This window comes from Papilio machaon, chromosome 20, assembly GCF_912999745.1.
Source record: "Papilio machaon chromosome 20, ilPapMach1.1, whole genome shotgun sequence".
NCBI classification, from domain to species: domain Eukaryota; kingdom Metazoa; phylum Arthropoda; class Insecta; order Lepidoptera; family Papilionidae; genus Papilio; species Papilio machaon.
In genome coordinates this window covers 5,541,100-5,566,411 of record NC_060005.1, presented here as the reverse complement: position 1 = coordinate 5,566,411, position 25,312 = coordinate 5,541,100, and the positions used below count along the sequence as shown (strand labels likewise).

The following is a 25,312-nucleotide window of genomic DNA, read 5'->3' as shown; positions in this document are numbered from 1 at the left end:
ATGAAAAATATTTTTAAGGAAAAAATACCAGAAATTTCCACTGGTCTGAAGGCAAGTTTAGACAAATTTATACAAATTTTCTTCAAGTATTATGTCAATTAAGTCATGGCATGACGTAGAACGCAAGGAAACATACGCATATACGTTACATAAACATCGAAAACTGTATCATTAAAAAGGCATTTAGTTATGAAATGTATTGTGAGAAAATAGCAACACTGATTAATAAAAACAGTTTTGTTCCCAACAAAAGGTTACATTGAAATTTATAACTTACCCCAAATAAATAGAGTTCATTTTACAATTGTCTATGTAATTAGTATTTACATCCTGAAGTATTCATCCAACATCGTAACCACGAACTACGGTATTGTTTGTGAGAATTAAAAAAAATGAATAGCGCTTGTAAGATACGGAACTTGAAACTTATTCATTGTAATTTAAACTATATTCCAACTCAATAGAGTTGAATTTATTAACAGAGTTAGTAAAACCTAACTGGATGGGCAGTTGTAAAATACATGTTATTTTGTACCGTTCTTTGATTATACTTGTCTTTAATATACCGTTGGTTCCAGCATCGAATATCAAAATCGAATGAAATTGAGACAAAAAAAAACGAGTTTTGTAAGAGTTTTTATACAGTAAATTGTAAAGAAGGGTACAGCTTTTGCTTCATTCCTTTAAATGCGTCTGTTAATGTTACGTGACAGTTAATTCTATCTATATTATTAGTTCGAATCCACACCACCAAAGTCAAAATCAAATAGGCATAAAATACTACGTCTTATAGCCAATTCATTTATAGTCTTCAGTGTATTTTACCTTTATCAATAAAATAATGATATGAAAAATACGTGTTTTCTATAAAATTTATTATCATCAGAAAGTAAACGGTATTTACCAAATGATGCATTCGGTTTTCACACAAATCATTAATTTTATTGCAAAATTTCCTACGAAATATCAACAAAATAAACATAAGTTCGGAGCATTTGATATGATTACATTATCTACACTCGGTGCGACCTTTTCATTGATAACGTTTATCAGAGCCCGTTTGATAACTCATCGTATCAATGAAAAACAACGGTGTGATATACACTAAATAATGGTACATTTTACCATTTGCTTTCTTCATTGTAACCATCACCAGGTTTCAACTGCGGTACAAAAGCAATGTCATCACGCAAATTCTTTTAAAAAACAGAGATTAATATATGTTTTTAGACAAGTGTTTATACAGTGGAAAACCGTTATTAAAACAGTCGAATTTGAATAACTTGGAAGTGGATTAGCGAGAAATCTCTATTACAAAGAGTTTTTTTACAGTCCCGGAGGACGACCTCCATAAACCTCGACAAGCGAGAAACTCTAGTTAGATTGAAACCTCTATAACCGAGGAAAATATCGTGATCCTTGGACTCTGGCTTATCCTGGTACGACTTTATATTGAAGCGATAGCAATTCAAGAATAATTCATATTCCATGGTTATAATAATGATTGTTTCAATAATGTTTTAAATAAGAAGGAATTGTCTTAAATTTTTTTGATTATAGATTAAAAAATAGTTTTTTTTTTCGTAGTATAAAGTTATCAAGATTTTTATGAAAGCTTCTTATCCTTATCAAAAATCGTGGTCAGTAATAAACGATATTGTAGTATTAAATTGTTTCCATAAACACCCGGAAATATTCTATCAATAAAAAAATATATTAAATCAACATTACTATCAGATAAGCACTTGTCGATTTCAATTTATGCAAGTAAGAAGTATTTTTCCTTACAAAGACCTGCCATAAAATCATAACACGTTCAAGCTTAATTTATTATAGAAACGTTTATTTTTACAACACATTGCTTCCTTTTAAGATATTAGCAATAGTCACTGGCCACTACACTGACATTTCGCCAGAACAAAAAAAAAAAAAGCTAAATTTTCTGCAATTCATTCCGCCATAGTTAAAAGAACCACAGATAGGCTGGCGAGGAATTGCGCACAGCAAGATTACTGCAAAGATTAGATAATATACCTCGTTTTTAGTCCAAAACAAACTAGGTCATCGCTACCTAATTGAGTGATAGTTATTAAAGGTTATTTTCTTCCTAAGGATGGCATCTAAAGTAAAGAACAAAACTAATCATGTTTTACGTCTGTTTGTATATTTCGGTGACAAACATTACATCGTTTCAACGTCTCAACAGCAAAAAATATACCACAAAAGAGACTGATTACCTCTCATTATTCTAAATTTACCAAATACTGAAGTCCACTTAAATTCAAGCACTTACAGGGTATTACAAATAAAACATTGCGCGTTGACCGACTTATGAAACAATTGTTATGTTAGGAAACACGTGGTGTAAGAGTTAGGCGATCGTCTCAATACCTGGCCGATTGGATAAGGTGCGTTTCCAATAAACCACTGATATTAAGCATCAATTTAACTAGTCGAAGTCACTGACTTGTGTCTGATAATGTTACCACGGTTCATAGTGGAGTTCTGTATCATTACGCACCGTGGAAACACGCTTTAAATTGGATTAGTGTCTAGATAAGATAAAAACCCTAACATCTGTGGCCTATAAAGGTAAAAGATTGCGGATTTCCGCTTTCAACGTTACTCGCATACTTCATTCTTCTTCCACATTCGTAACTTTAAGCATACATACTTTTTGGTCTCAGGATATAATGCAGTAGATTCTCTACATATTTGCCACTAATTGTCGCAAAGTACGTTAACATTACCAAGATAATTGAGACTTGACTACTGTCAGTGTTGCGACCGCAAAAAAAAACACTTAAAAATGATTAATTTTCAGCCCGCTAAAATTGCGTTTTTGGTTAATATTACAAATACGAATATATAATCCGAAACGGCATCACGGATCTTGATGAAATTTGACATTAATGTAGAACTTAATAATAATAATAATTAATTTATTGCAAACTGTATAGTCTAGAAGAACACATAGACTACTTAATACGTTTTTATTTTAATTACGGAGACGCGGGCGACAGCTACCTTGTAATATTTTTTGTAAATTAACCATGGGTTTCTGAATCCAAAATCTCCATATAAAACATATCGACAACTCTGTCATTATCTTTGACAAAACAGAGATAACAATATTATTAAACGGAGAATTTGATCTCAGAAATCAAAGGTAAACCAGTGATTTCTAGAATGTTGGAAGAGTTGTTATTATATTTTTCTAATCGGAACCGGTTCTGGCTATTTAGCATAGCTTAACCATCAACAAAATTTAGTGATGCGAATAAAAAAAAACTGTTTTTGTACCAATCAATTTTTTCTAGTTTTAAGTACAAAACTTGATATCAAAGCTTAAAAATAATCAATGATCTCTTTCTAGTACTGAAAGCGCCATGTAATGCTAACTAACTAGACACATTAATCCAAATTAGACTTTGGTATCCAAAAATATGGGTTTCCACCTCTTCTGGTCCCGCGGGCTCCATACTAGGACACGGACAAGACTTAAGGTTTAGTCCCACTCCACCTCATTCTTAAAGCGACACCTAGTCCTGCCGAGTGGTAAGATAATTAAAAAAAAAACAAATATAATTATATAAACAACTAGCTTTTGCCCGCGAATCCGTCCGCGCGAATATAAAAAAATATATAAGTAGCCTATGTGTTCTTCGAGACTATGTTCTACGAGCCGTTACAGAGATATTTTCAAACAAACATCCATCCATCTAAACATTCGCATTTATAATATTATTAATAAGTAGGACTACACGGAAATTTTAAATTTCAATTTTTAATTCAACTATTACAAACGCGGTCGTCTATAAACGGACAGACATGTTGACGTAAACGGCCAATTACATCGAGCGCATGTCCATTGCATTATTTCCGCAATGTAATGACACAAACAATTACGAACGAGTTGAAAATATTAAATAAATAAACTTTCACGTCTCTTACGCAAACGGTGTAGACAGTTTACAGCGACACTAACAACAACACACGTCATAAAATACTTATGGATACTAACACTCGTAAGCAGACAAAACAAAGTTATTAAGTTAAAAATAAACATAAGAATTAAATTAATCTTAAAAATAACATTTATTACTAAAAAAAACTTTAATGTAATTAATAATTATAATTAAAATTATACATTATTTGCATTTGGAATAAATTATAATCTTAGGTCAGTAACCTCCGAGCTAATCGTATGAATACGAAAATATGAGATGATAAAAATGTAGTTAAACCAAAAAACAAACGACAAAATACATTGTAATTTAAACAATAAACTATCCATTTCAACTCTGGCGTAGAGGAGACAAGGGATTGTTGAATAAAGAATAAAAAATCAAATAATCTTAAATAGTGTATATATCATTTTTTTATTTTTACAGTAAAATTAACAAAAACTAATTATTACGTCCGAACTGAAATGTAGGTAACCATCAACGGTCTTTCCTGTCGGTAGATAACTAAGGTTTGACATACATAAATCAAGAACAACATCCATCCATCTCTAACAGTGGGTTCCCACTGTCGAAACACCTGTATGAAAACATTTGTACCTTTCAGTTTCTTTTTAAGTGCAGTGAAAACTTACGGTATACGAATTGTTCATCATGCAGTGAACACGTGCTTCACAAATTGATTTTCGGCAATACTTATCAATTGGGTTATGGAACATTCATATGTACTAATATAAGTACTACACAAATATACAATGCATTTTAAGTTAGAACCATTTTCCACTAGCCAAACTAGTCACGAAATAGCAATTGCTTGGCTAATGAAAAGATCTAATAAGGAGGGGATCTAATAATGTCAGATACATTATTGTAGTGATACTGGTACTTTACGTTTCAATCTAAGGAACAAAATATGCTCTCACCGATACAATACGTTAGCGGCCTTTTTTAAGTCAACATAGAGGTTCAAATATAATACTAATTATGGAGCGGACATTACGAGTACTTTCTTTTGAACTCGTTAACTACACAACCGAAATTCTGCCAGTAACAGTTTTTAGAGAGAGAATTCAGTTAGCAAAGTCCCGTCTATGGATATAATGTCTTTAGTTACAAATTAATTTTGACTTCTTCATGGTTGGCGTGCGTGCGTTGCAAGTATGCTATTTAAATTCAGAACATGCAGTACCGTATTCAAAGCTTTTACATTTGTTAAAAGTTAATAATGACGAACATTCCATCACGCTAAAAGAACTGTGCCCTTCACATGATACAATACATTTAAGTTTGTCGCCCTTGATTTTTTTGACACAAACTAACCAACGAAGGGACTAATTGAAATCTTACTGTGGGTTTACATTGTTCATAGACATGTATAATATAAAATTATATTGTCATCTATCTCATTGTTTTTTTTATATATTCAAAAAGCTAGCGCTTTACCACGTTCCCACCCGATGAAGTGATGAAACGCGCTAGTTTTGTAAATTCACTCTACTCTTGAAGGCCCCCAAATCTTACTTGGACGGAAAAACTGACGCCGGCAACTTATTCCAATCCTTTACAGTACGCACAAGGAACGATGAACGACGAACGAAACGAACGATTGTTTTTTTTTTAAAAAAAATAGAGAACAATATATATAAATACAAGCAGTCACAGCGGTGAAGTAGGTATCGTATCATGGTTAGAGAAACGTTTTCATTTGTGGACATTCAATTGTTATTGATTTAGCCAATTGGCTTGTGTACTTGGTAAACAATTGGGATGAAATTGAATTTTTGATGAATAACTGTTTTACAAAGACGATAAAAACAACAATAATTATTAAAATAAATTAAGATCTTACAATCTTACTAATATTATAAATGCGAATGTTTACATGGATGGATGTTTGTTTGAAGGTATCTTCGCAACGGCTTAACGGATCATTATGAAATTTGGCATAGTTGTAGAACATAGTCTGGAAGAACACATAGAATAATTATTATATTTTTTTTAATTCCGCGCGGACGAAGTTACGGGCGATAGCTAGTTAATAATATTTATACATATTAAAATCGTCCAAATATTGACATTTGTAACGTAACACGAAACAATAATCAAAAAGAGTGACGTAAACCGTAGACAGCGCCAATGTCATTGTTGATATTTTCATAGTTCAGAATTCAGTACCAAAACATAATAATGTTTACTATGGGATCATTCGATTTATGTCCAGCTACACTAGTTGTAGGTTTTCATTACTGAACACTACGGTTACACAAAGATATATCGTAAGTCTTTTTTATTATCTTTAAAAAAACGAAGACAACAATATCTTTTGAGTATCGCCCAACTATTCGACCTCATCAAATTTATAGAAAAGTATGGTAAACTGAGTGTCAACCTTCAATAATAACTAGCTTTTACCCGCGACTCCGTCCGCGCGGAATAAAAAATAGAAAACGGGGTAAAAATTATCCTATGTCCGTTTCCTGGTTCTAAGCTACCTCCCCATCAATTTTCAGCTAAATCGATTCAGCCGTTCTTGAGTTATAAATAGTGTAACTAACACGACTTTCTTTTATATATATAGATTGGGGAGTCACTACAAGTAGAAGTATGTTTGTAATAAGTGAAACTAAGCTTTACACAAACAATTCTATAATTTAAAATGTAACTATTATGTTAATTCTCAAAGCACACGTCACAAATTTATAAAGATTTTTAATACGAAACTAGTTTTCTATTGACAAAGTAACGTCAACTGAATACCAAAGATTGTTTACGCTATGGATAAGGTCAGACTGATGTTACGCTCAGCTAGTTAGCTAGCACTCTATATGTTATTAAAACAAAAAGATTTTCTGTTTGTGATGTGTAAAGGAGACAAGCCTCAAGATTAGAGTTTATTTGCAAATAATCTATTTTGAATAGAAATAGAGGATCTAAGGTAAGAAAATGCCATGAATATTTGGCTTGATGCCCATTCATAGGGCGTTTACCTTTAAACAAACGTTTAATTTAATTATGAACATATATATTTTATGACTTACATTTTTAATTTTCGGGTGATAAAATAAACTTTGCTAGTCATAGTCATTTCGAAAGGTATTTCAACAGTTGCAACCCACACCTAAAAATATTCAGAGAAAAAGCAAGATGAATAAAAAGGTATTTGGTGTAGATATAGCATCCTGTCTAGGAAAGGTAGAGCATACTTATGCGTTTTGCATATCAAATTGAGTAGCTGGAACTTAAAATGTCGTTTAAAATATTTTTTTTTCAAAATCGGTTTATAAATTGAATATTTTTAAAATGATTCGAGGATTTTGTACGTTGTATTTAAAATCTCATATAAATGGTATTCTATAAAAAAATTGTCGCGTAATTTCCTTTATCCCAGAAAACAAACAAAAACCAGTCGATAAAGGAATCGAGCGCAATATTTGATCATAACAAAGATGCTGTTGTTTGATTGTCTTTTGTCCTGCTTTTGGCAACGTTTCAAGATGAAATAAAAACACACAATCAGGTCACAAAGACCTTAAGAGGAAACACATCGAGGCCTAAACAAAAACAGTTCTTCCTTGTTCCATGTACTGGGGTTACCAAACTATAAACATTTATTCGGACAATCATATTTTTTTAATTGAGACTTAACGAGATTAAATATGTGACAAAAATGTTATTGCTCCAACTCTACGGATATAAAAATCCTATTAGAAAGCCTACAGATATTTAAGATAGCCTTAATTGTTCCTAATTATTCTGTTTGTTTCCGTGCAATGGGACTAAAACAATCAAATAAATATTAAAAAAAAGTCGAAGTTACAAAAGTCAGGGTATTCAATAAAAAATATTATATTATTTGATTAATCGCTTGAAAATCAAATAATAATGTTATTTTTAAAAGCGTGGTAACCCTAGCTCAAGCAGAAATGCGTACTGACTCACATACGGACAAAGAGACGCGCGACAAAACGAAATAGAGGAAAGGTAATGAGACTGCTCTAAATACAACTTCCTTCGCAATCCATTTGATGTACAAAGGTTCCTTTACAAACTAATTACGACTCATGAAAATCCGTTTTGAAAACAGTAAATAAAATTCATAAAATCGTAGATTATGCTTTAAAATACTTTAAATATACATACATATATATGACATATTATGTATTACCAGTGGAAGCCCACAGTAATATATTTCTGGTATATACTGTCCGTTTTGAATATAATTGCTCATGATATGCTGAATTTTAAGAAAAATGTTGAGGTGTATGTGTTGTTAAAAATTTTTAGTACTTAATTTGGACCCACCCTTAGATTTTTATTTTTTTATGAATTAGTTCATGCAAAAGTATAACAAAATAAACCTTAGACTTTAAATATTAAAACTCAAACCAAAATATAACTCCACCATAATTTTTAGGTGTTGTTTTACAAGTCACTATAGGAATCAACACTCGCACATCTGGAATGAGTAAGCCACTCTGTGGACTGTGATACTATATTTAAGCCATCTAAATGGGGCCACCAGATTTCTTGACCCATCAGAGAAAGACTTGAAAATATTGAGCCAAAACAAACGAGAGAGATCAATTTATTATGGTTTTGAAACCCTAAAGAGTTGTCTTCTTTAGATAAGTTATTAAATGTTATAATTTATATTTATAATATCATAAATTAAAAAAATATCCAATTAATTGGCGCTAGCTACATGTGATATTATAAGCAAGATAATAGCTCATATTATACTGGCTGGTAAACATAAGTAACATGTGTTTATAGAAGAAATCATCAAAGCAATTCATAAATCAATAGAATGTGTTGTAATGAAAAGATCCTGTTTGGGATTGGTTTCACTCAAGAGATGCCCACGCCCACGCGAGTACAGTCATCAGTAAACAACTGAATGGGGTCGATGCTCTTACCTACTTTCCCTGCAGAGTACAATGTTGATTTATTGTGACTGTACATCTGATTAGAAGTAAATAACCGATAAACAACATTATACACGCAACTTTAATAAGAGAAAATACGTGTAAAATTTGCAACACGCAAATCAATTCAATTTTTAGATTATGGCTCTTTCTTTGCAGATTAGGCCAGTGTTGAATATGTTCAGGTTAGTATTATCTTACTAATATTATTATTTTAAAGGTTTAGATGGATGGATGTTTGTTTGAGTGTATCTTTGGAACGGCTCAACGGATGTTCATAAAATTTGGCACATATATAGAACATAGTCTGGAAGAACATATAGGCTATTTAATAATTTTTTTTTAAATTCCGTGCGAACAGAGTCGCGGTCAACAGCCAGTACTCAATATGAAGCACATAACTAATGGCAAACGCTAAAAATATTGTTTAAACCAATAAGAAAGAATGTAAATGGTCTTGGAAATTTGATTGAACATGGTCACATCTTAAAAGATTATGGGATCTAAATGAAACCTAAATTCAAATGACACTAGTCTTTCTAGAATGTATATGCATTCTCTGATTTGCATGAATAGAGTATAACAAGTATCCATTCTGTTTTCACATCCGAAATACTCACATAGAATATATGTAATAAATTTTTGTATGAATATTTTGCAATGGAATAGAAACCCAGGTTCTTCATAATTTAAAAAAGAAATATTCCACATTATTCCCAATGCATGAATTTACAAGCAATTAACAGAGAATTTTGGATCCAAGTAACAACAATCTCAACTAAAAACAATAATAAATTACACTGACATAGAAATAGAAACAAAACAGTTACATAATAGTCTTGTAAATTCATATAAGTTCAGTTGACATAACTAAATACATAATTGAATAAATGGATTATGATGCTGGTAGAGAATTCCAATTTGAAACTATTTCAAAGTAAACACAAAGTGTAAACTATGGGGTTACAACATAGTTTAAACTATGGGTTTCTTCTGATAATAAACTTAAGTATCACACAGATTACAATATATGTTTTGAATATTTCAAACTCAATAGTAGCCATCAAATATAACTTTTTATCTATACCTAACTGATAAGTAATGTCTAACTGATAAAGATAAGTTTTTACAACATATTTTCTTTTAGAGATTTGTGAGCAAACATTTGCAAAGTTAAAAATTGGAATTATTGTACTAGTTATATTAAAAGTTGCCAAAAAATTGTGAACTGAACAAATACTTGCCAATTTGACCTATTAAAAGACATACAAAGTCTATTTTATCACTCTATGGAATTATATGCGACTAACTGAACTGAACTGAGGTAGATAGGGATCTTTGGGACCTACAGGTCCGAGACTGGGTCGGGACGGCGCGGGATCGGCAAAAGTGGAGACTTTTGTTGTCGGAGGCCAAGGCCCACTTTGGGTCACTGCATCACCCTAGTTAGTTAGTTAGTTAGTTAACTGAACCCTGCCCATGTATAAATACAACATAAACTTCTAAACATTAACATCCTAATAGTAACACAAAATAGTTATATTATTCAATACAAGAGTTGCCAGTGGCTTCTCCATGCGGAATTAAATAAATGTAGTCTAGTAATAAATATAGCCTATCTTGCCTGTGATATACCTTCCCAATAGTTAAAGAATCTTTCCAAAGAGATTCAAACAAACAATAAAATCTTCTACCTTTTTAATAACAGCATAGTGTTAACAATTACTAAACTAGTGCATGCAATATAAATGTCATAATATCACTGCTTGACATCAGGTGAGATCGATATCAAGTGCTAGTTTATTTTTTATAAAAATATGTTTTTAGAAATATACGATTTTCCTTAACAAAATTTCTATTTAAATAAATATCTCGATTTTTAAGTATCGTTATGGTTATTGCAAAGGTTAATTCAGTATTATTTTTGATAACACGTTTTATTGAGAAAATGATGAACTGATGAAATACTTGCCTAACATTTATATACAACGTTATAATAATACTTTAGTGCTTGCTAAATGATAACGTTAAAATGTTTGTGAATATCACCGCTTGATAATTACGACAGACGTGATTGTGAAAATTGCTTTGTGTTAAGTTTAATATTTCAATATATAATAATAAACCTTTTCAAATTCTTCTGGTTTATTTCTAGAACCAAACTAATTTTTAAGGTAAATTTATAATTAAATTTCATGTTGATTACAACCAACGACTTTTCGTGAATTACCAGAAAAATCAAAAAATCATTGCTATATATATTTTTCATTAAATAAATAAGATTTATCATGTAATAAATAAATAAACGTTAATTTCTCTTTATTACTTACCCTCAATCGTGTTAAACTTCCATCCCGTGCAGCGTTGAAAACGGCTGTTTTGAAATCCATAATGGGTCTCTTAGGAAAACAATAATCACAATTGTCGAAATAGCACTTTAACAACAGCACTTTCTTCTAAAAATAATCATTGAAAAAGCATTCTTTCACAATATGTATAACAAAGTAACCAACTATTTTATTTCAAAACACTCCGACACTGCACTTTTTTGCGGAACAGCTGCGCGTCAACGACAATCACAATCTGCCATCAAAATGTTGAAAACCAAACCAACCAATCACGAAAATAGTCTGCTCAAATGCCAAAGAGTGAGCATAAAAAGACGTCAGACGTTTTTACTTTTATTTGCCAAAGAGTAAAGATATGGTTAATGGTTGGAAATCTAAAACAAAGTGCTAAAATTTCCATTTCTAAGTAAAAGGTGAACCAAGACAAACATTTTTCGAGATGCATAGTTTTTCATGTTTAGGATAAAAGTAACGAGTCAAACTATTTGTTACATAGAATAAATCACCAAACTATATCTGTGAAGTGAATGGCGCTGTTGTCAACCCTGTTCACACTCGTTAACATTACGTTTTTAAACAAATTCTTTATATTAATAATAGCAAGCAATAAAAAGAAAATTTAGCGTTACATTTTTACATTTCCAAATTTTTTCACGGTAAAACTGATATAAAAGTTTGGAGTATGTCTTTGTGGGCCTTTTACTTTTTGATGAATGAGTGAAGTGAAGGAAGGCGAAGTGGATAGATGACATGACAGCCGAACAAAAATTGCGGCGTGGATTTATGGTTAAATTTTGCGAAACAGTAACTGTTACTCTGGAAAGAAATATTAAATATTTATAACGTATTTCGTACGTTTATAGCAGTTTTCATAAATATCATCAAAAAGTTATATATGTCAAAATAATGACTGATATTTCAAAAGTTTTGAAGCAAAGTTTGTGCATATCATTGTCCTTAGCGCCTAACAGTGGTTTCTTAGTACACAGTAGTTTATAGCAGTGGTTTATTTGTTGGAAATGGTGTTTGCAAAACTTTACCTACACAGATATAAAAATAACTTTATTTGATACTTTAATTATTAAATATTTCGTAAGTTTAGTGTCATTATGTATCCGACGCCGACGCGGCATCCGTCTGCCGCGGTAAGGGTTTGTGTTATTTTTTTATATTTCCTGAGCTTTTCTTGATAAATAATAAAATATCATTATTGTTTTATTACGAATCAAAAAAGCTTTTTGTTCTATACTTTTATGAAGACAATTTTATTGTGTTATTTTTTTTATTTACTAGGGGCAACAACCCGCGGCAGGACCTATAAAGTTTACCATTGCAGATACGTTAGAACGTATAAAGGAAGAATTTAACTTTTTACAAGCTCAATATCATTCGTGAGTAAAATGAATAGTTTTATTTTACTTTGTTATTCTATCAATGCAATAACAAGCCTAACTGTTTATTTTTTTCCCAGCTTGAAATTAGAATGTGAGAAACTGGCCAACGAGAAAACAGAAATGCAAAGACATTATGTCATGGTAAAGTTTATTTCAATTACACTTTACAAATACCATTTTAAATGCAATAATTTTTTTTATGTTTTTTTTCAGTACTATGAAATGTCTTATGGACTTAATGTGGAAATGCATAAGCAGGTAAAGTGAAAAGAAAATGTGAAATAACTGTAGAAGTCTGTTGCCATGACATTTTTAATACTAAATAAATAATTGTTACTCAAAACAAGTGTCATAACAGTTGAATTCTATAGTTATATTAGGAATTTAAAATAAATAAATTCTAATGAACTGTAATTTTTAGACGGAGATAGCCAAAAGACTAAGTGCTATCATAGGCCAGGTGCTGCCGTTCCTCGCGCAGGAGCACCAGCAGCAAGTAGCATCAGCCGTGGAGCGAGCTAAGCAGGTCACTATGTCTGAACTTAATGCTATTATCGGGGTAAGTTGATGAAGTAACATTAACTGGGTTTTACACTTCCGTGGTCTTGGTTTTGTTTCTTATATAAAAACAATATATTTAATCTACTTTTCAGTCAAATCTTTCACGTAAAACTCCAAATATTGGCACTTTTAAATCATTGAATCAACTTGTATTTCTATTTAACAATACATATGTAAAGGAAAACAATTATTACTCATGTGTAGATATGAATACTTTAATATACTTAATTAAATGCTATAAATTTGATAAAGTTAATCAATAAATAACAGAAATACAATTCAGGGATAGATTTCAATAATATGTTTTATTTATAGTGTTACTAGCTGTCGCCCGTGATTGTCCCTGCGGCATTTAAAGAAAAACTTAATTAGGAGTGTATGTGTTCTTTCAGACTATGTTCTACATATATGCCAAATTTCATCAAGTTCCATTGAGCCATTCCTGAGATACCTTCAAATGAACATTCATTTATCTAAATCAGGGATTCCCAAAGGGGTCGATATCGACCCTCTGAGATCAACTTAAAACATTGCTAGTTCTCACTCTGTCTTCTATTGACTTAAGTCAGAATGAAAAATAATAATAATAATTAATCTTAAAAGTAAATAATTTGGCCATGGGGGTCTGTGGTAACGGTTCATTTTGAAAAAAGGGGGTCACTTGTCCAAAATAGTTTGCGGATCCCTGATCTTAATGTTTGCGTTAATAATATTAGTTACTTTAAAATTAGAAATATCATTACATGACCCATTTTTTGTCAATTGTACCTTAATGTATCTTACTTAATATTATAAATGCGAATGTTTAGATGAATGGATGTTTGTTTCAAGTTATCTCCAGAATGGCTTTATGGATCTCGATTAAATTTCACATAGAGGTAGAACATAGCCTGGTAGAACATTAAGTTATTAAGTTTTAAAAAAAATCTATATTGCATAATGTAAAAAGTTAAGTCCGTTAAATCCTAAGATTCACAATAGTTTGTTTCCCTTACATACATAATATTCTGCCATTTGAGTAAATATAAGATGTTAAATGCGCATTATACATCAGTAAACAATATGCGTGCCAATAATTGGAGATGATAAAATTTATTGCGTATAATTTGGCGTTATCTTGTTAATTGTTGTCCGCAGCAACAACAACAACAGGGCCTACAGCAACTTCTTGTAAGTTAAAATTGTAATAGAGCTTGTTGTTTTTTATTGTTGTGATTAACTTTTTTATTTCATTTATGTTAATTCTATGTTATCTTATGGTTTTGCTAAGATGTAAATTAAGGATCTCTAAATGTTTGAGACGTCTGTCTATAAAAGTTTAAAGATCTCTGGAATCAACGCCTGTGCATTTTTATAATATAGCGATTGCGCGTGACTTTGTCAGCGCGGAATTTATAAATATGTAGCGTATAACATGCCTGAACGCATCAGCTATCTTTCAATCCTTGGAAACCTTGGTGTTCCCGCTGCTCGTTTGCCCCCTTCTCTTATAAAAAAAAAAACAAAGTGCCGTCAAAATCGAGCCAGCCGTTTCGGAGATTACACGGAACAAATACGGATTAGTGGAAATAGACAAACATTTTAGAAATACATTATTTACTTTTTTCTCTCTTTGTTATGATCAACTGGACTTATAATCGCGATCAATCGTTTGGCCACTGGTTTATTTTAATCCAACACATTTAACCGTTTCCAATACTAAACTCTTTTACAAGTTCTTCATTGTCTTTTAACAAAAAAGATTTTATATAGGGCAAACAACCGGTGGGATTTTTAATAAAAAGTCATTGATGCCCATAGACATCCTCAACACCAACGGAACTGAAGATGCTTTGCCGGTTAACATATCTTTGTTAAGATCTTTTAGCAGTAGTAAGCTATATTTTTTACAGTATTCATAAGATTGCAACGAAAGCAATCTGAATTTGTCGAAATAGTGAAGCTTGCATATGGGTGATCTACCCATAAACATCCCAAATGCAAGGTTTTTCTAGCAAGCTGTGTAAATAACGTGTCGTATATTGTTGCTTGTTTGTAATGTTAACTACCGTAATGAGCATTTCGTGATACACCTGACAGTTTTCACACAATAATCGATACTATCGCCAGCTGAATTAATAACGTCTACACTTTGTTGAATATTCAAGGATTTAAAAAGATGTTTAGTTCTTAATATTATATTGTACGTTTTTTTTATTACAAAATTTTACGTTTTTAACACATTCAATGCCAACGACACTTCTTGTACATATTCACTGTCACTTTAGTACGTGAAAATCGTAGTAGCATTGTAAGTGTTAACAAATAAAATCTTAATGGGATCGAATAGTAAATAATATGTTGCAATAATTTACTATGTCAAGAATCCATAAAGACTAAAAACATCAATTTTACAACAATTTTTTTTCCTATGAAAGTGAACTTGACAGTCAAGACGTTAGCATTGGATGTGTTAAAACGTTTAATCAAATTAAATTATATAATTCCGTATTCACAAAGTATGTTGCTATTATATTTAACATAACATAGAAGCAATATACATACTATGAAAATGCACAGGCTGTAAAAAATATATTGAATTCATTAAATTAATTTTGCAGTAAAGCGTGACTAATTACACTGGTCTGCAACGAAATCCTCCTTTGAATAAAAGTATGATCCGTTTAAAGAGTTTACCATCCTCAATCTATATCTGCTTTTCGTTTTATGCTATCACGTCTAATTTTTTTTTTAATGTTGATTTTAGATTTTCAGAAATTATGGGATTTTTTGCTATACTAATATTACTATACTATGTTATTCTCGCCGTAAAGCAACTTTAATTGGTTGAGATTGTATTTGCACACAAATAAACGGTGTGCAGTGATAGAAAGAGAGAAAAAAATATTATCTGCCGCTTTTTTAAGCGAATATGAAAGAAAATAATATGGGAATATGATGTTATTACTGCAAGTAATCAAAAATTCACAATACGCATAGAACATTTGTGTTGATCTAAAAGTTTTAGCAATTTTAACTGGCCTGCAAGGAGGATGTCCTCATTGCAGTCCAGTTAAAATCACCAAATGGTAAATACCAAATTTTGTGGTTTTTTATGTGAGTGGACAGTCGCGCAAAAGACAAACACAACATAATAAAAAGCTGACCACAAAGAACGTTTTTTTTTTTTTTTTTCAAAATCAAAACCTCTCTGAGTTTGTCTCCTGTATCTAAAAATGTAAAGGAATATCCTTTCGTTCCTAGTGAAAAAAATAATTCCACCACTTCATATAAAGCTGGGTCTTATGAAAAACTTTGTGAAAGCCCAGTACTTTCATTACTAGAAAACAAAGTTTCCCCGGATCAGGTGAAATTAGAAGAAGGAATTTTTGTAGGTCCTCAAATACTCGAGTTTATGAAGGACTCAAGTTTTAAAATAAATTCGAAAAAAGGGCGCAGACTGCTTTTGTAGAAAATTTGTGCCAAAATTTTCTTGGAAAAAAACCAGAACTATCAGGAAATCAAACAAGAACTTCTCATTTCCTACAAGGCTCAAAAAAGTAACATGTTTCTTAAAATTCATTTTTTGCACTCTCACTTAAAATTTTCAGTTTTCAAATCTCAGAACAGTATCTGATGAAGACTGTGAGAGGTTTCATCACGATATTTTGCACATAGAGAGGACACAACGGGAAATGGTCCGAAGCAATACTTGCAGATTTTTGTTGGTCGATTTATCAGGAAACTCCATTATAAAATATGAAAAAGAAAAAAAACGACTAAGAAAATGGGATTGACAACTAGTAATGATATTGTCATATGCGTTTTAAAGGTTGTGTAATAGTGTACATCCAACATTATTTAAGTAATTAAATGAATGATAAAAATTTCATATTAAAAAATTGTTTTTCTTAAAAATTCCATCCCAAAGAATATAGACGTGCTAGAAAACTTTGAATGATATATTTATGTTCAGTATTGTTGTATTAGACAAGATAACTGCATAACATTTGAAGGAGAGAAAAAAAAAATTTTTTTGCAGACCAGTGTTATTAGTAATTAAATCACATATGTTTTTCACTGTTTTGTTAACATCGCTCTAGTGCACTGCACAAGCATGCATTTTTTTCTTGTGTTTGTATTAGGATTATTATTTGTCAATTTATCAATAATATCTATACCAATTTTGTATACGTCCTGATGATTTTGACACAGGAAAAACGTTATGACATCTTCAGAAAATCTGCGCATTTAGTTTGCTACATGTTTGAAAAATACCTTTAACATATAAATAATTGGGTCAACATTGTATTTATTTACAAAACTTTTAACAAAATTGGAAAATTTCAATGAAATTAATGTAGTTTATTTATTAGTTTTAATTCGTTTTTTTTTCAAATTTGTTTTCCAAGATCTATTTAGTAATGAAAAGTTTATTTTGTAAACAGCAACAGATTCACGCGTCAGCCGGTTTGCCGCACGGTGTGGGTGGTGCGGGCGCACTGTTGGGTGCCGGGGGGCTGCTGTTTGCGCCGGGGGCGGGGCCGCACCCCCCACCGCCGCATCTCCCGCCCCCTGCACACAAAGTATACATACACTACAATATTTTTTTTCCAAATATCTTAGCGGCTCAGAATTTTACGTGTAGTGGTGTAAAGGAAAAATGAATGGCGCAAGAATTTTACCACCACGTTTAATTCCAATCGACGTTTCCTTTCAATTTTTAATAAGTAGTCATCTCACTAAAAGTGACGTCATTACAATCAAGTGCAGTTATTGTCCACGAATAGTACTTCATAATTATACTTTATTTAAAATATTGTGTTTCCAGGTGGAGCTCCCTCCCCCCGCAGACATAAAGCCGCCCCTCCACCCCGGAGGACCTGCCCCGCCCCCCCTACTGCCAGGCCAGCCTCCGCCTCGAGAAGATGATAGAATGGTCTCTTCTAGGGTAATGCAACAAGTAAGTAAAATTGTAAACATTTATATGTTTTCAATTTAATGTAAACTAGCTGTCACCCGCAACTCCGTCTGCACGAAATTAAAAAAAAAAACGTAACAAGTAGCCTATGTGTTCTTCTAGACTATGTTCTACATCTGTACCAAACTTCAAGATCCGTTCATCCGTTTCAGAGATATCTTGAAACAAACATCCATCCATCCATCTATCAATCTATCAATCTAAACATTCGCATTTATAATATTAGTAAGAAGCAAGATTGTAAATAAAATGAGAGGACACTGAAAATTTCACTTTGTTAATGAATTAATTTGAAATATTGGTTCCTATTTAAGTCCATTCTATTTCGTCCTTATGTAGCCTAAGCTTTGACTGATTCGTGTATTATTATTTCTGAGCCTTACCATCAAAAAACTTGTACACTGTTTCAAATAAATTTTAGCCTAAATATACGTATTATACTCTAGAGTCCGGCGTGGATTTTTGACAAATTATAGTTTTTGAAACATTAATATGCGTAAGCTTGCAAAATGCGATCTTTACCAATAAATAATGAAGTACTTATACGAAAAGCATTGTCCTTGTATTTATGGTGTAACATAAATCCACGTTGATGTCAATAATATCAATCAGCGCCGGTTAAAGGGTTAAAACACGTGTTTAACTACACAATGTCTAACATTATTTTTTGAGTATTCTTACTAATATTATAAACTAGCTTTTAATCGCGAATCCGTCCGCGCGGAATAAAAAAAAAAATAGAAAACGGGGTAAAAATTATCCTATGTCCGTTTCCTGGTTCTAAGCTACCTGCCCACCAATTTTCAGTCAAATCGATTCAGCTGTTCTTGAGTTATAAATAGTGTAACTAACACGACTTTCTTTTTTATATATAGATGTGAATATTTAGATGGATGAATGTTTGTTTGAAGTTATCTCCAAAACGGCTCAACGTATCTTGATGAAATTTGTCACAGATGTAGAACAAAGTCTGGAAGAACACTTTAATTTCAGACGGAGTCGCGTGTGATAACTAGTACAGTATATATTTAATGTACTATGTTTATAAATATTTGTAACAGCGTCGTTCAGTATCGCCAGTGGAACGGGAACAAAAGTATCGCTCGCGCTCCTCCGAGCCCGAACCTTTAGAGGCGAAGCGACGTAAAGACGAGAAGGTACTCGCCCATGTGAGTCTGTGCAGTGTATGTGTCGCTTACTGTACCCTCCTCTCATCCCGCTACTGTCTCCTACCCTGCAACGCATTGGAATTTTGCTTAAATCTTTCAAATAAGAATGTGCTTTATGATAAAGTAACTCTCTGTTGTGCTGTTGTATGAATGGTACGGCTCGTTAAATATCATGTCTATACAAGACAGGCGTCAAGTAGAAGTAATTGAACGTGAATTCGCTGAAATAGTGACCGCTGTCCATAGATATACGCAATTACAGATGCGTTACCTACCTTTAACGAAAGAGGGGACGGAAAGAAAATATTTTCCCTTTCCTGTCAAATCCACTTCCCCTTTCTATCCTTACATTATAAGAAAATGGTGGGTAATGGAAAGGGGACTAAAATTAGGATTCCGGCACTAAACTTTAGTCCTCTGGCTTAATTTTAGTCCCTTCCTAATAAGAAAAGGATTGAAAATGTAAGTGAATTTGACGGAGAAGGGGACGCGTATGAAGGGGAGTTTTTATCTTCCTATCCATCCTTTCGTTATCGATTAAAAAGTAGGCAACGCATCTGCGTTTACAGATATCTGCATTGGATGAATTCAGATGTCCATTGGCTCGTTTGTCACCTTAAAGTATTAAAAAATCTACCTAATTTTATATTTCATAGTTAATTTGATTATATAACATGGGTTTATTTGCATTCTTATTTGAATTTTGAAATTGTTAAAAAATTGTATATAAATATTAACAGCACCAGATTTAGTAAAGCTTATAAACGCTTAACTTCACGAAATAGCTTATAAATATACAATTGTCTAGTTAACTTGATAATTTATAACTGACATATGTATATTATACTTCTAGGACAGCGATGCCGAAAAGAGCGATCAAGATTTAGTTGTTGATGTTGCTAATGAGGTAAGTGAACAATATAACAAGTTTACTTCTTACTAATATAAATGCGTATGTTTAGATGGATGGATGAATGTTTGAAAGTATCTCCAAAATAGTTGCATCTCGATGAAATTTGGTATATATGTTGAACACAGTCTGGAATACGTAGGCTTACTATGTGTTTTCTGAATCCCACGCGGACGGAGTCGCATGCGACAGCTAGTTTGCAATAGAAACAAAAATGAGGCTTACAATGGCTGTAAAAGAGAACCTTTATTGTTATAAAGTTTATCTGTCTTTTTGTCTGTTATTATCAAAGATCTATGATGTTTTAGTCTAATTTTTATTCTAAATACAAAAATTCTATTAAATTAAAGAATCAAGACTGATATTCTATACAAATATGTTTATATAATGTACTTCAACAATAAGATTGTTTATATATTTGTATATGTAATACTTGGTAAATAATTGCAGGAAGAGAGAGGGTCGCCCAGTGTACGTACAGAAGGCGGGGAGAGGACAGAAAATGGACCCCGACCTCCGTCAAGATCTGGTTCCTCGTCCAGTCGGTCAACACCCAAGAGTTCTAAAGATGTAAGTTAATAGTTTAGCACTTAGTTTAAATGACTTTAGTCGCTTAGTTTTTATTATTGACTAAAGAACTCTAGATATTGACTATTAAAAAACTGAATGAAGTAGTTTCAAAATATTTTTTTTTTACAAATACACACTAAAGTCACTTAAAAAACATTGTTATTGTGATTTTCAAATATCTTAGTGGTACAGAACATTGCACGAGTCGCTGCGCAGAACACAAATGTGCGCAGTGCGCAGATGACCTTGAATCGGTAATTAGATTGATAAAACCCGAAACACTATTTTTTTAAAAAAAAAAAAAAAGACGACAATATATTGTATCGTATTATCGTATTGTATCGTAAGACCTGTAATGTATGGATCCGGATGTTGGACTGTTAAAGGGACGGATGAAGAGTTACATGTGACGGAAATGCGAATGTTAAGGTGGATGTGTGGTGTAACAAGAGTGGATAGGATACGAAATGAGAATCAGAGGAAGTTTGAAAGTAGCACTTGTAGTAGAAAAATTGAGAAGTAAAAGGTTAGCGTGGTATGGACATGTTATGAGGAGGGAAGAATCGCATGAGGCAGGGAAAACGTTAAGTATGAGTGTGGAGGTACACCGGGAGAGGTAGGTTTAGGAAGACGGGTGACGCGAAGAAGGGTGACGGAAACCTGGTGGGACAAGGTCAATGAGATGATGAATATATTGTATATATATTTTGTTTGGAGGAATCCAGGGTAATGTATTTGTGCAGGAGAAGCCCGGCACTCCGGGCGGGAAGGGGCGCGCGCCCACGCCCACCGGGCGGTACGCATTCCCCGCGTACGCCGCGTACCGCGCCCCGCTGCCGTATGAGGGCGCACACACACGCACCAACGGCATGCCGCCCGCCAAGCCGTTAGTTTACTGTGTACTAATCATTTCATTAAACTGAAATAACTTTCATTTTGTAAAAAATATCACTTGACAATATTTAAAGTAGTATTTTTTTTATTATTTTCTTACTAGTTTACATAAAAATATTAAATCAAACTATTCAATTAATCGACCATTTAATCGTGTAACTATTTCTTATGTAAAGTAAACCTACAAAAACTATATAACTACTAGCTATTCCAGTGCGTCTTCACCTGTGCTATATAAAATTAAATAATTATAAATACAAAATGTGTGAACATTCCAGTGCATATTCGTACCACACATGCGGAGGTCCGCCACAACCGGTCCCGTTCCCTGCCGACGCGCTCTCGTCCCCTGGCGTGCCGCGTGGAGCACGCGCTGCCGCCGCGTTGCCGCACGGTGAGGTGGTGTGCGCAGTGGCATTGTCGCTGACATCAGGCGCTCGGCGAGCGTACACTGGTGGCAAGGGGTGTGTCAAACTATGGGATATTACTGAACCCGGAGCTGTGGTGGAACCACTGGCACAGTTGGATTGTTTGGTAATCTATATATCTATACATATATCTATACATATTAATAAAATTTTAATGTCTGTATTTGATTAATATAAAGGTGCGTAGGTGATAAAAAAAAAACTATTGTTAAAATTTTTGTCTGTTCGTAAGGCGTTTGTTCGCGGTAATCTTCGGAAAATTCAGCCGGACTGATTTAAACAGGGCTTTGACGGGAAGGTGATGTCGCGGGCTTATTATAGACAACTTTTTTTTACATTCTGAGCTGACGAAGTTGCGGGCAACCGCTAGTTAATCATAAACGTAGTGATAAAAGCGAATAGTTTAATGTCTTACTCCGTATTTCGTTTCAAAATATGTTTTTTTTTTCCGAAAATAATTTAACTTGTTACTAATTGATCTTGTACTCATTTTAATGAAAATTTTCATTTCAGTTTAAAAAAAATATATTTACGGAAATAATTTTCTTAATTAACTATTTACTCAATTTTTTTTTAATCTATATATATATATATAAAAGAAAGTCGTGTTAGTTCAAACTATTTATAACTCAAGAACGGCTGAATCGATTTGACTGAAAATTGCACAATGCAAACCGGAACTGCTTACTATGATTATGAACAGTATCAACTATCTGTTACAGCAACGTGACAATTACATCCGGTCAGTAAAGTTGTTGCCGGACGGGCGCACGCTCATAGTTGGCGGCGAGGCGTCCAACTTGTCTATCTGGGACCTCGCCTCGCCTACACCACGTATGCGCGCAGAGCTCACCTCCTCCGCACCGGCATGCTACGCCCTCGCCATCAGTCCAGACTCCAAGGTATACCTCAACATGATTGTACATATCTTACAATGTAACTATAGTCGTAAAATTATAGACCGATTAGGTGAGAGAGGTTGGAGACATAAAAGAAAAAAATTAACATGACTTGTGTCATTTTTTGACATTGACAGGGAGACGCTAGTGTGCTGTCAATTTAATTACAGGTTAATTACAATGGCCCACTAGCGCCATCAATTAATGGTCAAAAAAGTGCCACAAATTCCTTGTCGGGCTGTAAAAATTTTTGATGTGTATTTTTTATGTGTATAAAAAATTGTATTTATCGAAATATTATTTGACAGGTGTGCTTTAGTTGCTGTTCAGATGGTCATATCGCTGTTTGGGATCTTCATAATCAAACATTAGTTAGACAATTCCAAGGTAAGTGACAGTGTATTCAGTTTAAATCATCGTTTTTTGACCACTCATGGAATATTAATTTGCTCGTTTAACATTTACCGTTTGCTTGCAAATTATGAGTTACGACAGTTTACATAGGAGCCATGTATATAATGTGTGTGTGCGTAGGACATACAGACGGCGCGTCGTGCATTGACATGAGCGCGGACGGGTCGCGGCTGTGGACAGGTGGGCTGGACAGCACGGTGCGCTCGTGGGACCTGCGCGAGGGCCGCCAGCTGCACCAGCATGACTTCAACAGCCAGATATTCTCCCTGGGATACTGTCCCACAGGTATCTACCCTGCACTACACATTATGCTAAAAATTGTGACTTTAAACCGAGGACAAAAGGGAAAATTTCCTCCTTCTGTACGTCCCATCCTCTATCGATTACAATATCTGTTCAATTTAAAGAATCTTCATTAATTTTAGTATACATTCTGTACCGGATACAGAGGACTTTGTTCTTCCTACCCAATGGATCGGTCCTATGTATAAGGGCCAAAGTACACATTTACAGGAAAAGTTATATTTATGCTGAAGTAAAAAGGCCTATGCGGCGTATTTTCCTATACAGTTGAAACTTTGAGAGCCTCGCTGTAAAGTTGTCAATTTCCACTTGGCCGTTGGAGCTATCGCAATGTTAAATTTAAGCGTATCTTAAAACATAACGATACCTTCTCTTATTTCCAGGTTCATGGTTAGCAGTAGGTATGGAAAACTCTCAAGTGGAAGTGTTACACTGCGGTAAACCAGACCGCTATCAGTTATTGTTACACGAGAGCTGTGTGTTAGCACTAAAGTTCGCCGCAGCCGGTAGCTGGTTTGTCTCCACTGGTAAAGACAATCTGCTCAACGCGTGGAGGACGCCGTATGGAGCTAGTATATTCCAGGTTCGTTGTACATATATACAGTAACTTTCTCTAAAAACTATTTGCCTTAGAAACTACTTGTCTTAGAAACTAATTGCCTTAGAAACTACTTGTCTTAAAAACTACTTGCCTTAGAAATTACTTGTCTTAGCTACTTGACTTAAAACTACTTGCCTTAAAAACTAATTGCCTTAGAAACTACTTGCCTTAGAAACTACTTGTCTTAGAAACTACTTGCCTTAGAAACTACTTGCCTTATGTTAGAATATCAAAGCACAAACCAAAGTAAAACTGATAAAATCAAAATTATTTAATCATCCGCACTACTCTTCGTAAAGTATTTAAAAATTATTTATATTTCATGTTTATGTATACTCAAGGTCCACTTTATTTTTTAAGGTTATTTTGACATAGTTTCTGGATCTGTTTTTTTTTTGCACTAACATTATATGGAAGTAACTTCTCCGAAATAAAAGTTATTTTATTTTATTTTTTATTTAAGATAATTTTGTACCTAAAAAGTTTGCTTTTATGATATGAACAACAAGTTCAACGATCATATTAGTATTTTTTTTTTTGTTAATATAAACCAGTTTTAATTTTGTATGAAAATATCTTATTTTTTTTTTGTTTTCCAGTCGAAAGAGTCGTCATCGGTGCTCAGTTGTGATATATCGTCGGACGATAAGTTCATAGTGACAGGCTCTGGTGACAAGAAGGCGACAGTGTACGAAGTGATGTACTGAGGCATAGTGTTAGTGGAGATATCGTGGTCCAGTGCAGTGTGATGAAAGGTGTGGCAGATTAAACTGTTGTACGTTTACATATTCAATTTTAGCATGAGATTTTATGTAATGTATTTATATTTTTTTAGGGTGTTTCCCGTTGGGACGATCATCAGTCGGGCAAATGGGATTTCCGAACGGGAAAAACCCATTTTTATCACTTATGTGACGACTTAAGTACTTTGAATGCAGATAGACTTTTGTACAGTTTTGAACATTTTAATT

General features: G+C 33.2%; 2 protein-coding genes across 11 annotated transcripts in view; one reads left to right on the top strand and one right to left on the bottom strand.

The window, feature by feature from the left end:
• LOC106711547 (protein fem-1 homolog CG6966) overlaps nt 1-11,487 on the bottom strand; it is a 58,260-nt gene extending 46,773 nt beyond the window's left edge. The window contains exon 1 of the mRNA XM_045682775.1: nt 11,221-11,487. Within this exon, the coding sequence (XP_045538731.1) occupies nt 11,221-11,280 (60 nt within the window). The 5' untranslated portion in view covers nt 11,281-11,487. The remainder of the gene's footprint in view (nt 1-11,220) is intronic.
• Nucleotides 11,488-11,978: 491 nt separating this feature from the next.
• LOC106709348 (protein groucho) lies at nt 11,979-25,312 on the top strand. 10 transcript variants are annotated; one of them, XM_045682960.1, is made up of 18 exons: nt 11,979-12,389; nt 12,532-12,629; nt 12,710-12,890; nt 13,054-13,191; nt 14,331-14,363; nt 17,621-17,758; nt 18,004-18,135; nt 19,215-19,337; nt 20,176-20,229; nt 20,683-20,802; nt 21,546-21,688; nt 21,975-22,230; nt 22,847-23,026; nt 23,332-23,410; nt 23,558-23,722; nt 24,124-24,323; nt 24,941-25,096; nt 25,177-25,312. In XM_045682960.1, exons 1-17 carry the CDS (start codon nt 12,348-12,350, stop codon nt 25,046-25,048), a joined length of 2,190 nt encoding a protein of 729 aa, XP_045538916.1. In that variant the 5' UTR covers nt 11,979-12,347; the 3' UTR covers nt 25,049-25,096; nt 25,177-25,312. The 10 variants fall into 10 exon arrangements, with proteins under 10 accessions (XP_045538916.1, XP_045538911.1, XP_045538913.1 ...); XM_045682955.1 differs by lacking the exon at nt 25,177-25,312 and having other exon boundaries at nt 11,979-12,383; nt 12,710-12,773; nt 12,846-12,890; nt 24,941-25,169; XM_045682957.1 differs by lacking the exon at nt 25,177-25,312 and having other exon boundaries at nt 12,710-12,773; nt 12,846-12,890; nt 13,054-13,158; nt 24,941-25,169.